The 15581-nt window shown below is 42.9% G+C and overlaps 1 protein-coding gene across 5 annotated transcripts in view; it reads right to left on the bottom strand.

The window, feature by feature from the left end:
* Positions 1-15581, bottom strand: part of FLNB (filamin B) — an 85663-nt gene that overhangs the window by 58621 nt on the left and 11461 nt on the right. For all 5 annotated transcript variants that reach the window (XM_033140995.1, XM_033140996.1, XM_033140997.1 and 2 more), the window contains exons 2-4: positions 3058-3306; positions 1723-1820; positions 457-604 (exon numbers count right to left, since the gene is read on the bottom strand). In XM_033140995.1, coding sequence (XP_032996886.1) covers positions 457-604; positions 1723-1820; positions 3058-3306 — 495 coding nt within the window. The remainder of the gene's footprint in view (positions 1-456; positions 605-1722; positions 1821-3057; positions 3307-15581) is intronic.

Here is a 15581-nt window from a genome sequence, read left to right as displayed (position 1 = left end):
CAATTAAAAACCATACAGCATCTAGCATAGTGCATTACAATTGCTACAACAGGCAGAAATACCATTAAGTGGACTGGACCCTCTGCAGCTTTCCAGGTGGTCCATAATGGAAAAAATGTTTGGGAACCACTGCCTTACACAAAGCAATTGGTCCCCTCCCACTGACAGTGATGAAGTTTAGGTTTACGTCTTATAACAAGACAATAGCCTTGCTAAACTGGTTCTCAAAGTGGGAATTCATGTGAAAGTAGGAGTGGCTTTTGGACTATTTCCACATTTTTCTGAACCTCAGCACTGCACTAAACGAATACAATGCAACTTGGAAGTTTGTCTACAAATGTGATTTAAATAGAGCAAGAACCAACTGGTCTTTTAAAGCACAATAGTTTTGAATGCATGTAACAAGATTTAAGTAACAATACATGCAAGTTATAAGAAAAGCATTTTAGACCTCACCTCTGCCATACGCCCTTGCCTTCTTTGGATTAAGCTTAGGCTTCAAAGGAGCACCAGGTTTCAGCTTTGCTTTGGGAAATTGTGACAAGTAGGTCATTACTGAGTGTTCATCCACATCAGGGTGTATGATTTCTTCGGGAGCGATGACCTGGTAAATAAGGACATATTTTCATTAGGATTACAACATGTGAATCAGAGTTCCCCTCATACATTCCTACACATCCAAATCACTGTCCGTCCAACAATTCCCTAAGTTTGGAAATATAGTTAACCAGTAGAATTCCTAAGAGCAAGAAGACTTTTGAAAGATTACACCATGTAATTGCAACACATAGAATAAGTGCATTTTATCTGCACACATAGCTTAGTAGCTCGGTCATTTGCAGCTGAGTTACTACTGCCAGTCAAAAAGTTATGAGGCCACCTTCCTCCCAACAGCCAATCACTTGAGGGAGTTGCACTGAGTGTTTTACTGGTCCCCCTAAACACTGCCTAGGTTCTATGTACAAACTTTTTTAGACCTGTCAAATAAACACTTCAGTAGCACCAATTCAAAAGTACGTAACAGCAGTCAAGGCCCTTAATCATAGAGACGCTGAGGGCAGCTAGGTAGATTTATTAATATTACTGGCACTGACACAGTAAGTCGTAAGTGCTTTCTTTTACTGGAGCAAATAATGGGCATAATATGAGTTATTTCAATAAAGGCAGAGGAAACTATAGAAGTGTTTCTAGCAGCATTAGGATCCAGCCCAACCTTTAGAGGAAGAGGGGAAGGGGGGGGCTTCTATCCTTGTAAAAATGAGAGGTGAAACTCAAGTTTTTCAATATTGTAAAAGTCTGCAATTTACACACATTTAATTTGTGTGCATTCAGCTTTACAGGCTTGGCACAAAAAATAAAAGTGTGTGTGAGCATCCAGATAGCGACTTTGGCAATTCCACCTACCATTGAACCCAATGTCTACTGACTATACACAATTTTGGATTTAGGCACAATTCCCAGAATGTAACCCATGCATAAGTTATGGGCTTACCGTACACTAAAGAGGCAGCTTTCAAGGAAGCAGTCTCAAACGCATTTTGTGCGGAGGACCCACTTGTTTTTAATCATTTGAGACGGTGACATTTCGTACCACAGCAGGTATTTTTAAACACAGCTGAATTTGTGGGACCGGGACTATCAGATGCTACAAGTAAAATTATTTCTGTTCATATCCTGCCACCTGGATATGCTGAAGCTCAAATGTCATTCTCTTCTCCATACCTGAGGGACACCCAGCCAGTCATCTGCTTGCTGCATGGCTTCACGGGCATTATCAACGGGCTTCTTAGGGTCCCAGGTTTCCCAGTCTGGGCAAAGACCTAGCGAAGCAAGAATTATAAAGTTTTAAATACTATGAACATCCAGAACCATTTACACTTAGCATTAAATCCATTTTAATTTTAGTTAGTAACCGTCAAGGTCTACCCACAGAAGTGCACTTGCATTGCACAGAGTAGGAAGTGGAGATTATAGCCTGGCAGCCAAGGTTTTCAGACTGCAAAATCAGAATATGTGAGATAAATCCTGTTTGTATTGTTTGGCCTCCATTTGTGAGGAAAGAGATTCAATGCCAACTTGAGATCTACCAGATTGGAACTGCCTACTATCTACTGAGCTACACTGGCTGCTGAACCACTGATTGGCTTTTACAGCACTCCATGCTGCCAATCGTGTCAACTTCTATGATTCTGACAAACTACTCTCTAATTTACAATATGCATATTCAGCCCAATATACCATCGGCACAAGATTCTTGGTATGAAAGAAGTCCTCCTGGAAGTTGCTGAAACCGGAACTATAAATTGGGGTGGAAAAATAACTAAGGATTACGCTGAAATTCTAGGTGCAACATTTATCAAGTTGTTCTGCAGTGCTGAATTTTCAGAAAATTGTTTCGCCAGAAGTAGGAACAAATAAGATGCAAAAGAATCCTATTGACAACAGCAGGAGTAGCCTTCTGCCACACTCTCACCAACCCCAGACAGCCTGCCAGGGGCCAGGGGTGACAGCAGGTTTAGTCCACCAACATCCTTCTTTTCTTAGCTCAGAAACAAGTGCCAACATCTATAGGGCTACTGGCTACTCCTGGACCACAAGAAGGTTAACTTAGCCAATAGTCTTCTCATTCACTTGAGAGTTCAGTGCAACAAAGGTAGCGGCTCCTAAACATGGCAAAACAGCTCTACTGCTCAATTTACATCCAGAATATTTTGTTAAAAAAAAATTGTAGAAAAGCTTTTAGAATCCATGAAATACTTCATGAAGCTAAAAACGTGCTACTCAACAACTATGATTGGACATTTTGGAATCCATAAAATATGTACCAAGTTTTTTTTTTAGATGCATTGCAAACTTAAAGCAACGCCTAAAGGCTGTGAACTGTTCATTAAGGGTTCCTGACCTTTATACAGACATTTAGAGCTTGTTTTCATAGGTGTGACTCCTAGTCAAGTACAGGACCTCTCAAAGCAAGGGAATCTTATTTACATTAAGGTAAAGATAAATCAACTGCTATTGACATAGGGCAAGAAGATAGAAAGGTCACAGGAGGCTTACCTGGAGCACAGCTATCAACGAGGGCACCTAATGCTTTGCCATCTTGCCAGTTTTGGTTGAAGTTTGTTATTGGCAAATAAGGGATTTTGTTCTGAATCCATCCCAACAGTCTCTGTTTGGGAGTCTGTTTCTTAGCATCGTCATCTCCTTCATCTTCCCACACTGGCATAGAGATTGAGTAATGGAGGATAAGGGTCCATACTAACCCTAGGATTAGTTTCAAGTTCCCATCAACAATAGCTTTACTATCTGAAAAGAAGAAAAAACACAGAATTACTACTAAAACCACCATTAGGCATCAAGTCAAGCTGAAAGGTAACAAATCCACAAAGGCATTTGCTTTGAGCCACCATTCTAATGACACAGGAGTCAGGTGCATAATGATTGGCAGACACATCAGTCCTTTCTACCTAGGTCTCTGATGAGATCTTTTTACACATACAGTACTTTACTATACACTTGATTCATGGTTGGAGTAGCTTCCTCCAAGTTTCTTCTCAAGCCATCAGTTCAGCTGCCTACTGTCAACAGACAGATCATAATAATGTGAATTGGGAACTAGGACAACCAGCCTATTGTCCTCAATCCAAGACCTTGCCCTGCAGGAGAGCATAAAACAGTTTATATACTTTCATTATGTACCTCCATAGTAAGTGGCAGTAAGCCAATCATACTAACTGGTAGATATCCCAAAAGGGTAGAAATCCTTTGCTCTGGTTTCTCTTCAAGAGTGAATCAACCATGCTTTAAGATTAATGTTTTACTCAGCTTCTTACTGCATAACTGCAAAATTAAGCAGACTGGCAGCAACAGACCTTGGGTTAAAAAACGCTGGGGGAAGCCATGAGCAATTATTTCTACAACACAAACCTTTCTTGTAGAAAGGCACAATACATGGTGAATAAGATATACAAAGACAAGATTGAACCAATATGCATCAGTCATTTAGAATTTAGGGAACAAAAGGAGCATTTACACAGCTAGATTTCCGTCCCGTTGCATATTTGGCTATAGCTTATTCACATCAATATGAAAATGTTATTTTTAGTCCAAGTATTTCCCCTCCTTATCACTCAACTATTAGTAGCAGACTTTTTACAAAGCTAGAAATTCCTTAGTACCCTAGTCAACATTTGCCCGGGACACATCAGTATGTTGATGAAACTAGAAAGCCAAACAGATGAATGCGCTTCTAAAATGGCATCAGGCCGACAAAATTAGACTTGGAAAGCAAGCTTCCCTACTACCTAGCTCAGATGTATAATAAGCAAAAGTTCATTTCTATATGGACTCTTACAACAGCTATTTGCGAATGGGTGCCAAAGAGATCTAGAAATGAAAAACTTAAAATGAGTCCGTGCATAAGTGATACTGTGGCTAGAAAACTTATGAAGCGGTTTGCAGTGTACCACCACTCTGGCCAGTAGTGAAACCAAAAACACACCAGGGAAATTTAAAGATTCATAGTTATGAAAACAAGTCCTTCCTGGGAACTCTTGTCCAAATATTTTCAGGACTCACGTCAAGCCCTGTTTGCCAGGTCTGTTTGAACTAGACCTGGACTCACAGACTATGGCAATGCAACTGTTTCATGATGAGGAACTGCTCACCTACACAACTCTCTCCATTGCAAAGCTCTATTGTAATGTTTCTGGCCCCAAGCACAAATATATTTCATGAGCAATTAACAGTGGAATTTCTATCTAGCCACTGTCATTTGTTAATTGCATCTTAAAACTGCTTAAGCAATGCAGCTTCAGTCTGGAGGTTATTAAGGTACATGGCCTGAGGAACAGTGTTTAGCTAAATTGCAACATTTAAGCTGTAGACTCACACAAGCCAGGTTTGCAGGGCAGATCAACTGCTGAAGATAAGTTAGCTTTGTGGCTGCATACTGGTCTTTTAACATGTGAAGCCTGAGATTTGTTGGATTCCAGGGGGTCATTGCTCAATTCGGTATACAGCTACAACACACACACACACACAGGATTTAAAGGGGTGTACAATCGCTTCTTCTCACAGCTGCAAGGGCTTGCAAGAAAACAGTAGCCTAAAGTAATTCCACCAGTGAACCAAAAGTTGCACAAAGTGTAGGAACTCATTTCGCATCAATTGGACATTTCCTCCTTATGTGGAAAACATTTCTACTGAAGAACTAGTAATGTGTTTGGGCAGCAGGCACCAAATTTTTACCTGCTCATTTCCTAACTGAATCATTGTATTTTAGATAATGTGCAGTCATATTAGGGCAGGCCCTACATTAGCTGCAGAGGGATAGAGCTATAATGTAATGAATTGAGTTGCTTAGCGTCAATAGCCACAGGGAAAGATTTACAAGCATCACTAAAGAAAAAAGGTTCAGGCAGAAGCAGGCTTCCACAGTGATACAGGCACCACAGGTCAAAGGTGCTACAAATTTAAATCTAGCTTTGTCTATAGGAACACAATGGGGAGGCCTCCATATGATCTTGCGTGGTGACTACTAGAGCACGGGCAGCTAACTTGTGGCCCTGCAGATGTTACTGAACTACCATCAGCCCCGGTGAGCAAAGCCAATGGTCACAGATGATGGGACTAATGGTCCAACAACATCCAGAGCTGTGTTAGAAGCTCATATATAAGCTCATTGCCAAATGGCACCTTCAACCTAGGTTACGGTCACAACAACAAGACTGTCTAGTTGCCTTTTGGGAGTGGGGGATTTAATCATTATTATTCATTTCATTTCTTTATCACTTTATGCAGTTTACAGCACGTTAAAACAGCAAATAAAATAATCCAAAATAAAATAGCTACAAGACATCTCCGCTGATCAGCCGGCTGTCTATGCTAGAGAAGACAAATTTAGCATAATTCTTTTCTGTTTTCCCAACAGTGAATTGTTTAAGTATTTAGCTGGTGGCCTTTTCACTTTCAGATGCCAGTTTTTCAGAAATGCTGTAATTTGTTCCAAATATGTCTTTGGTTGTTACCCAAGCATTTTAAAACTTGGGACACATTCAAAACAGTAGTAACATTCTGCCCCTTCTCCTACTTACAGCCCATTGTGAACCTCACATGACTGATCAATACTGAAACTGAGCAATCTCGCAAGTATGTACTTGCAACCCTGGGAATTAGTCAGATCCTAGAGACCAGTGTTAAATATTTACTATAAAGAAGAATAGTTATTCAGGTTTATTACTGGCATTTACTAGCTAGGTTAGTTAGCTTTCAGATCTGCACTGCAATCCAAAGAATTCTTTTCAACACAGTCCAGAGTGACACCCAATAGGACCTTTTGCCTTGCTTAGAAACAGTTCTCATTTTGCCAGCAACCCACTATTCTGCAGGACCATAGTTCAAAACAAAGTTTACAGCTCAGTTTATTCACGTGAGTGCCTGGACTGGGAAACACCAACTAAAACCTCATTGCGTAAGAGCCAAGTGAATTTGTTAATTTTTAAAAACTTTGTCCTGCTGCAGTACTACAAGGAATTTGCTCTTAGACAATTAGCGGAAACACGATAAGCTACTGTGGTCAGTTTCCTTGGTAACTGGACTACACAGAAGAACTATGCTTTTTACTGGCACGAGCAAGAGATTAGAATATGGGCAAAGGAAGGACAATATTGTTATAAACTAGATCTGGCAGTTTGAGAAAACCAGGTTAACTGTCACTTGAAACAGGATAGCTCAGTCAGTAGAGCATGAGACACTTAGTCTCAAAGATCATGGGTTCAAGCCCACTCACCCACCCCATTGGGCAAAAGATTCCTGCATTGCAGAGGGTTGGACTAGATGATCCTCGTCCCTTTAAACTCTACAGTTTTATGATATGACTCTGGAAGTGACCAAACTGGGACATACCTATGGTGAACAAGCTCCTAGTACTACTGCCCAAGAATACAAGGCAGCCAGTTCTTAACATTCACTGGCATAGCAACCATTTGGACTTGTGGAAGTAAGAAGTTCAGCAAACAGCACAAACTCCAAACTTTGACACCACTTTGCAACAGGGCATCTCGACTGTGCCACCTGTGCACCTAGTTTAGAACAGCAAGAGAATGGAAAAAGGCTGCTCCACTGCAAGGGCAGCCCATTCCCCTAGATTTTCCTAACCCAATCCCAAAATAGGTTTTTATTTGGGCTTGCTTAAGATGCCAGGAGCAAAGTAAGTTGAAGGCAGGAAAGTAAGACTTCCAGAAAAGATTTTATGTTGGATTTTTTAAAATGGTTACCAGCAGACACTTATCTGTTCCACTGTAGGTCATCATATTTGCCATTAGCTCAGTTATGGTGTGCAAATTCAAATTTATTCCCTCTAGTTAATTTGTATTTGTTAGCCACACTATTTCTTGAAAGGGTATCCACTTTTTGCAATGTTTTCAGTAAGAATGATGTCACTGAGATTGTCTTCTCCTGGCCTACCCTTGATTTGAGATTACACCCAAGGCTCCTACGGAAGGGAGACAGATGTATCATTTATGAACCTAGTGCCCAGAGAGTAATATACTTCTTTTGGCAAGCCTTCAGAATTTTGTACTTAAAACTTAAGGTAACAGTTCAGTGTGGCTGCAATTATTCTACAAGGCAATACAACTAAAATATCCCCAGCCATTACGTTTCTTTTAAGGGATTTACATTATCTCAAAGGGTACTAGCAGCTATAACTTAAATGGCAGGATTTCTTCTGTAGCCAAATGCACCCCTTCACCTTGGGTGACCTCTTACATTGGGTTCCAGGCATTCAAAAACAGTGCCTTGTAGGCAGACACCCACCTATGTGCTTGCTAGTCACACTTCTTTGAAGTCTCTCAGCCCCACTCACCTCACAGAGTGTTTGTTGTGGGGGAGGAAGGGAAAGGAGAATGTTAGCCGCTTTGAGACTCTTTCGGGTAGTGATAAAGTGGGATATCAAATCCAAACTCCTCCTCCTCCTCCTCCTCCTCTTCTTCATTATGTGGTCAGAGTCATGAAAGCTTGCATCATAATAACTGTGTTGGTCTTGATAGTGCCAGATGAATTTGATGTTCCTGCTACAACAAGACTTGACACAGCTACCATTCTGGACACTAATCATTTCAGACACCAGGAAAGAGCCAGAGAATGATACTACATGGAAAATACAGAACATGTAGAACTAGAAAAGGTGTGGGGGAGGGGGGGATATGTGGCTATCCGTATGCTGCTGACTACATCTCCCATCATCCCTGTTTGCAGCCGATGTGAGTTGGTCCAACAAGTGGAGGGCTACAAGATCCCAATCCCACCATCAACAGTTGCCTTACAATGGCTGCAAATGAATCAAGTGTCTTGTAAACTAGGGAAGATGAAGCTGTTGCACATAGTTTCAAATCAAGAGTCTGTTGCAGACAATCACTTGTGGTTCTTTGGGTAAAGGGCCACAATGACCCATTGTCAACCCTCCGGGGGCCACATATCAAAATGGGTGTTAGTATGAGTGTGGTGCGAACTGCAGTTCTCAAAGCTGCCTTGCAATGGCCCCAGCAGCCATTGTGTATCATTTCAAACCATTTACCATTAAATTCAGTAAAATTTAATTTTTTAATATAATTTTGAATGGGCAACACATAGAACCACCTTTTGGGGGTGCCAAATACTGCCCGTGGGTTAGGGGGCCCCATGTTTAAGGGAAGCATTTTTATACCCCCAACCACCACAAGGACCAACACTGTCTATTCCCTGCACCTCCTGCTTCTCAGAAGGTATTTAGTTTTTGAGTGTTAGAAGTTTCAAGTTTCTTAGTACAGAGCCACAAGGCATTTGTCTTTGGCAGCTGTACAGTGGAACCTCGGGTTGTGGACATAATCTGTGACGGAGGCACGTCCGTAACCCGCAGCGTTCGCACACTGAAGCGCCGCGTCTGCACAGGCGCAATTTGGCGCTTCTGCTCATGCGCGAGTGGCGAAACCCGGAAGTAACCCGTTCCAGTACTTCCGGGTTTCCCGCGGTCTGCAACCCGAAAACACGTAACCTGAAGCGGCCGTAACATGAGGTATGACTGTATTTACCATGGAAATACTGTCTCCATGTTAAGCAAGTGTCAACTCTTATGGTTGCAAGGATGATTTAGTCCTGCAGGTACTGTGTGCAACATTCATGCCCTGCCCTGTTTACTCTTGTAGTGCTTCCCCTTAAAACAGAACTTCTAACTTTCCCATCACCTGCCTCTGAATAAAGCACACAACTATCAGAAGTGGGAGGTTTTCATGTTTGTGATTTACCCTGAAAGCAGTGTGAACTGAACATCATGCAAACAGAGCCACATTAACAAAGTTCTTCTCCCAAGAGGATTGTGCTTTTAAAGAATGTGGAAGGCATTTTAAATAAAAATGTAAGGGGTGTTAGGGGAGGGGTGGTAACTCTGGTGGGGGACACATTGTACCCCATTCTCGGGTAGTTTGTTCACCTTTAGTCCCCACCCTGCACTCAGCTCTCACCTGTGGCTCCTAGAAGCTGTCAGCTTCTAGTAGCCACACACCAGCTTCCATTGGCCAGCTAAGTCAGGTGAGGGTAACCAATGGGTCCCAAGCCCTTGGTAAGTTAGCAACTTCCCCCTGCATGCAAACACAGGTTCTGGTGGATTAAGCAGACAAGACCAATAGCGACTCCAACAGTCTGGAAGGCAGTTACTGCACATACTGTAGAAAGAAATGAGGAGCAGATGGAGCTCATCAACCTGGGAAGGTAGCCCATCTAGGAGAAGAAAAACTCTGGTCCAAAAAACTCCACTGCTTTATAAGGTAACTTTGGGAGAAGAAATGGCTCAGGAGTAAACCCTACACATATCCAGAGTAGAGTCCTTAAGACGGTTGGATGGTGCCTTGTACCCCTCCTTCTGACAACTTCTACAGCCCAGCTGGTGCCAAAAGTATTGCTTTGCTTTCCTTTGGACCACAGCAGTGAGGCTGGGGGGGGGGGACCAGTCTTGTACCCTGGGCAGCCCAGGACCTCCACACACACTGCCCAGGCCTGTGCCTTCGGGAGGTCACTTTGGTGTTGCTAATGCAGCTTGAGACAGATGCCAACAAGTGGGCTGCATGAGTATGGCAATGACTACTGGGCTGCTTTACTATGCTGCTTAGAAACCATCTGTGGCACATTTGCTAAGTGATCACTACTTAAGTCCAAGCTCAGGTTTGTTTTTCACCAGTTCTTGTTATCACTTAACGTTTACCACCACAGTCCTGAGTTAAGAGCCTTTTGGCTATTAAGATCTGGCACTAGTGGTATAACAGGAGTCAGCACCTGGTAATGCTTCCTTTTACAATAAAAATTTTCTACAGCCAACCTGGAGAACTTTGGTTCCATTTATTACTAAAACAGAAACTTCGGCTTTCAAAAAGCCCTTCCTGTGTCCTTAAAGCCTGCTGCAGCACGCCTTGAATAAATGACATCATTGGCAAACTTGTTATGCTGACAATAACTCCCAGGAGAACAAGCCCCCCTCTTACACTAAGCAAAGCACATTCCACATTAGTGAGGTCACCTCTTGTTCCCCATGTATGTGAAAAGCCCCCAGAAGCTGCAGATGAGATCAGTTTGCTTCATTACTGGCTTGACTGCAACACTGCCTTGCGAAGCATCTGAGTATCGATGCACGTATTCCCAGGAGATTTTCTTGGCAGCTAATCTAACCTGCACATGCACAGAATCATTCCCCAATCCCCCAATTCATTTTGACGCAATCTGCCTCAAGCATTTATAGAGATCTCTCGTTCTCGCTTCTATTGCAATTGCTTTGGCAGCCCAAACCTATCTCAGAGGTTCTAGATTCATTCATCCAACAACCGACAAGTGAATGGATGCCGGTGGAAGCAAACATCCTGAAGAACAGAGTTGCACCACTGGACCCCCAGGCGCTGACGGTCAAGGAGTGGCAGCTCCAATGGAAGCACATGACGACTGTGCTAATCGCTGCTAGGCCAAGTGGCAAATCAGGAACAGCATGGGTGGGACAGTCCAAGACAGGTTGTGCAAAACAATGTCAGGAAAGTGCTTTCAGGGGTAACACTATAGTCAACAGCTATTGGCGTGGAAAACTATTGTCTGGAAAGCCCTACGGTTACGTCTGCACCCACATTCACCCACCATTCCCAGTAATCTGCCGCCATCCGCATGAGTACAATAGTGTTCTGAAGTAGCCCTGCCTGCTGATTAAGGCTCCAATCCTGCATTTCGTTTCAGATAGGCCAGAAAGGAGGTATTAACTTTCCCACAACATTGTTCATGGTAGCCGTCTAGACATAAAACAATGCCCCCCTTCAAGTTTGCTGCTTGAGGCTGCTGTCTGGAATATTTGTTCATGGGTCTATTTTCAGGCAGGCATCCCACCAGCCTGTTCTCTGAAATACTAGAGTGCCCACTCATGAATAAAATGCACCAGTCAGTGGCTACACATCACAAGCACATGAAAACCAGTAATAATGGGAAAACACCAAGTCTAATGATGGATCATTTAGGAAGGAGACAGGACACCCATCACCAGGCCTCAAAGGGAACTGAAAACTCCGGTAAGTATTTATGTTTCTCCAGCGGCTCACTGTGTATCTAGATCAACTAGCCACTGGCTCTGGAATAAGGCAACCATATAAAATAACTGTTTGAAAGGCACATTACACTTATGGCTCCTGCCTAACATGCTTCCATGTCTTCAAACCTCACTTCAAAAACAATAGCATATGACTGCAGAGCAAGATAGGATGCTCCATCTTTCAAAGCTATTAAATTTAGGTAAATATAGGTAGAAACTCCCATTATTCTGCTGTCAAAGAAATTCGGGGGGTGGGGAGCAGAAAATATGAAACAGATAGCGTACACTTTACAGAGACCTTGAGTGGCCCCATGAAAGTATAGAAACCTCTAATGAAAGTATCTAAAATACACTAGACTTCCCCCAAACTGGTGAGTTTGAGCGGTTGCTGAACTAACTCCTACAATCCCTGTTACACCGGCGGAAGTGAGTTCAGGTGATCATAACTCTGGAGGGCACCAGGTTGGGGGAAGACTGAAATTACAACAGAACTGAAAAATACTAGGAGGATTCAGTGCATGATAAATTGCACAGTCATTTTTGTTATTTTTCCCACAAAAGGCCTCTCACAAACCAGAACTTCATTCTCCAAAAGGCAGCCCAGTCTTGCAATTTGACATTTGCAAGACAGAAGTAAAACAATCCTTCCAGAAAGACTAGGCAGAAGAATGCAGGTTCTGTGGGCTTGGCAACCCACACAACCATCATCAACATATGCCACAGTTCAATGCATATTATTCTACTACAAGTAAACATCAACAGTATGTGAAAGCTTTCCAATTGGACAAGAATAGTGCCACCTCGGATCGAGGCTGGAAGGACTATGCACATTACACTCCTATTTCAGTGGCTTATTGCAGACAACAGACCCTCATTTAAGCCTGCAGTTATCTTTAAGATATGTTTGGCTTTGAGTCTGTGGCATTAAGAGTGCAAATTATGTCAGCTTCAAGCCACTGTTGCCTTCTCCTTTCCTGATCGCAATACCCTCTCATTTCATAATACAGAGTCTTGTCAAAATGTATGGTTTATGCAGACAATTATTGCTATTTACAGTTTACATGCACAGATCATAACTGCATCTGTTGCCAGGAAGGCAGAAATCAAGGAGCAATGAGCTTTTTTCAACACTTAACCAGATGTATGCACTGACATCCTTTATATGTCTCTGCAGTATGTTCTGCTACAAGTACCCTGCCCAAAACAGAAAATCAGACCCTTCTTAGCAGTCTACATTTCCTAATGTTGTCCTTATTACAACGACCTATCAGAGGTCAGGGTGGTAGACCTGAAATAAGTAGGCCCAAACCCCTTTGACTTGCACTCTATCTAAAAGCACAATGCGAGTTTATTTTTAGCTTTTCCTAAAGCCAAAGCCTTTGCAATACCGACTCTCAAACTATTTGGCATTTCAGGTAACAGACTAGGTAGGTCTCAAAACTAGCCAACTAAACTTCACTCATCTTTCTCAGTTTTGATCACTGAATACTGTTCATAGGAACTATTCAGAGACACAGCCCCCAATACTCACCTTCACCATGAAGAGTAAACTACCACCTGGTGCCCTTTGTGTGAGATCAGATAAGGCTGCTTATCTAGCCATGCCGGCAGGGGCTGATGGGAGCTGTAGTCCAATAACTTCTTCTGGCCTTATCTATCCCCAGTGGTAGAAGCATGCCGACTCAAAGTACTGGAGACCTCCCAGAAACATGAAAGGGTACATCTGACCCAGGCAGGCTTGGGGTGAAGCTGGAAGTGGGCATCTTTCCCACAACTAGCTTACCCCCAAAATTTGTTCCTTATCCAAATAACTATGCTTGAAAAAAGTCTCATAAGATTCCAGTTACTCATCTGCAGCAGACTGGTTAAGCAATCACAGTCAGTAGTGGAGGCTACATGGTTAGTGACAAAGTCTGGGGAGCTTCCAAGACCAACATCCACAGCATTAGCAAGCATGTTTACTCACACTGGGTGTGGGTCAAGATGCTTCCAGGCAGCCATCGCACCAGCAGAAGACTGCACAGATAAGTGAAGCTATTTAGATATGGTAGAGCCAAATATCTTCTGTGCAGCACACGCCAAACACTAAAGCCACAGTGTATACGGGGTTTTTTAGAGCCAAAACCAACACGTTGGAAGTAATCAGAAGTGATTACTGTTTGGGGAAATCCTTGACTACAATGTACACTTTGATTCAGTTTTTCCATCTGAAACCATCCAGAGTCACCACACATAACAGTATTGGTGAGAGGAAATCCCATTCATGAAAGTATGCACAGTTCAGCCAGGCTCCATCACAGGCAGAGAGCAGAAAAAAGGAAGTGTTCTAGTTAAAGGAACAACATTTTAATGTTCATAGCCTGGTACACCTCTTAAAACTTTTTGATACACGCAATATTTTGGCTACTTCCTCAAACTAATCTGTTTTAAAGCATTTTGATCAAGGCAAGCAACACAAGACTCATGGCATAAGCCTTAAAATGTTCCCATTTTTGTTAACAATGTTTCACCCAAGTCACACTTATTGTGGCCACCACATTAAGCCCTGGGCCAAAAATTACAGTATAGAGCCATAGAATTGTATAGTTGGAAAGGACCACGAGGTTCATCTAGTCCCTAGTCACCTTGGCTAAGCAGGAATAGGGAAGAGGCCAGAGGCAATCTTGGCTGTGAGTCCTGGAAGAATTTGACCACAACCATGATTTAATTGCAAGGAATAAGTGATCAACTGGGACCAGTACTTGTGGGAAGGGATGCTTTCTCTCTCATCAACATCACCAGAGGAAATGGTTTGCCTGTGCAGCTTTGAGACCAGTCTGCCTTCAGTAGTTCAACATCACCTCCAAGAGAGGAAGATGCTTCCTCTGCCCAGCACAGACATTCTTCAGTGCCCCCCACCAAGAATGTCAGTGACTGACTAGGGTGCGGGGGGAAATGTACTAAATACCAGACTAAGAATTGCACACAACCTATGAGACATTTACCACACATAGACAAGGTTAGTCTCTCTTTCAAAGGTTATGAATGGCATCCCATGAAACATCACAAAGCCATTAATGCTCAATAAAGTCATATGTAAAAACTGCATCAGATCCAATTCAGATAGATAGATAGATAGATATATCTCCACTTAAAAGCCTTCTTGAAAAAGGAAGGCCTTTAACGGGAGTCAAAAAGGAAAGACAGCGTCAGGTGTGGTGTATAATTGGAAGGGTGCCACAATGAAGGTCCAAATACTACACCATACAGAATGGTTCACCTGATAAGGTCGTATCTGCAGGAGACCCTCTTCTATAGAGCACAGTGATTGGTTAGGTATGTAAAGGGGTGAGATGATCTTTTAGGTATCCTGGTGGCCTTTGAACACCAATACCAGCACTTTGAACTTAACCTGATAGCCGATTCATAACCAGTGCAACTATTTCAGCAGCAGGCAACCCACCTGTGCAGCTTCTCTCCTGAAGAGCAACTGGTATGCCGCCACCGCAACCCACCGGGGCTAGCAGGACTCTCCCCCATCAGACAGACACCCTCCTATCAGCAGCAGTTCAGATTGGCTACAGTCCCACTTCACTTGTGGATGCGCCTTGCAAAGAAAGAAGTGGCAGGAACACCATTTTTGGAAGGGGTTCTTTTTCTTTTTGCTTGGCTTACCGCTTGATGGGTCTTTCTCCTGATAAACACAGAGGCTGCAGATGAGAGCGGAAAGCGTAAGTAAAATGTACGTTAAGATGCAATCCCAGTGTATAGGAACTTTCCAAGTCTTTTAGTCACTGACGCATAAACCTGCTCCTCAGCAGTTTAAAGTCAGAACCTTGCAAGTTTCTGAGCTGACCATCTCCCTTTCCTGTTTTAAGCTGCAGAGGGATACTGTTGCTGCAGGGCCACTAATTTCCTCAGCTGCCTAACGAGTTCCAGTTCCCCATGCTCTTTACTCAGAAATCCCACCTTTCACTCCACCCCTGAAGAGCCCCATAAGCAGCCACAG

The sequence above is a fragment of the Lacerta agilis genome, chromosome 2 (assembly GCF_009819535.1).
Source record: "Lacerta agilis isolate rLacAgi1 chromosome 2, rLacAgi1.pri, whole genome shotgun sequence".
Classification (NCBI taxonomy): Eukaryota; Metazoa; Chordata; class Lepidosauria; order Squamata; family Lacertidae; genus Lacerta; species Lacerta agilis.
The sequence above is the reverse complement of the archived record's forward strand: the minus strand, read 5'-3'. Positions and strand labels throughout refer to the sequence as shown.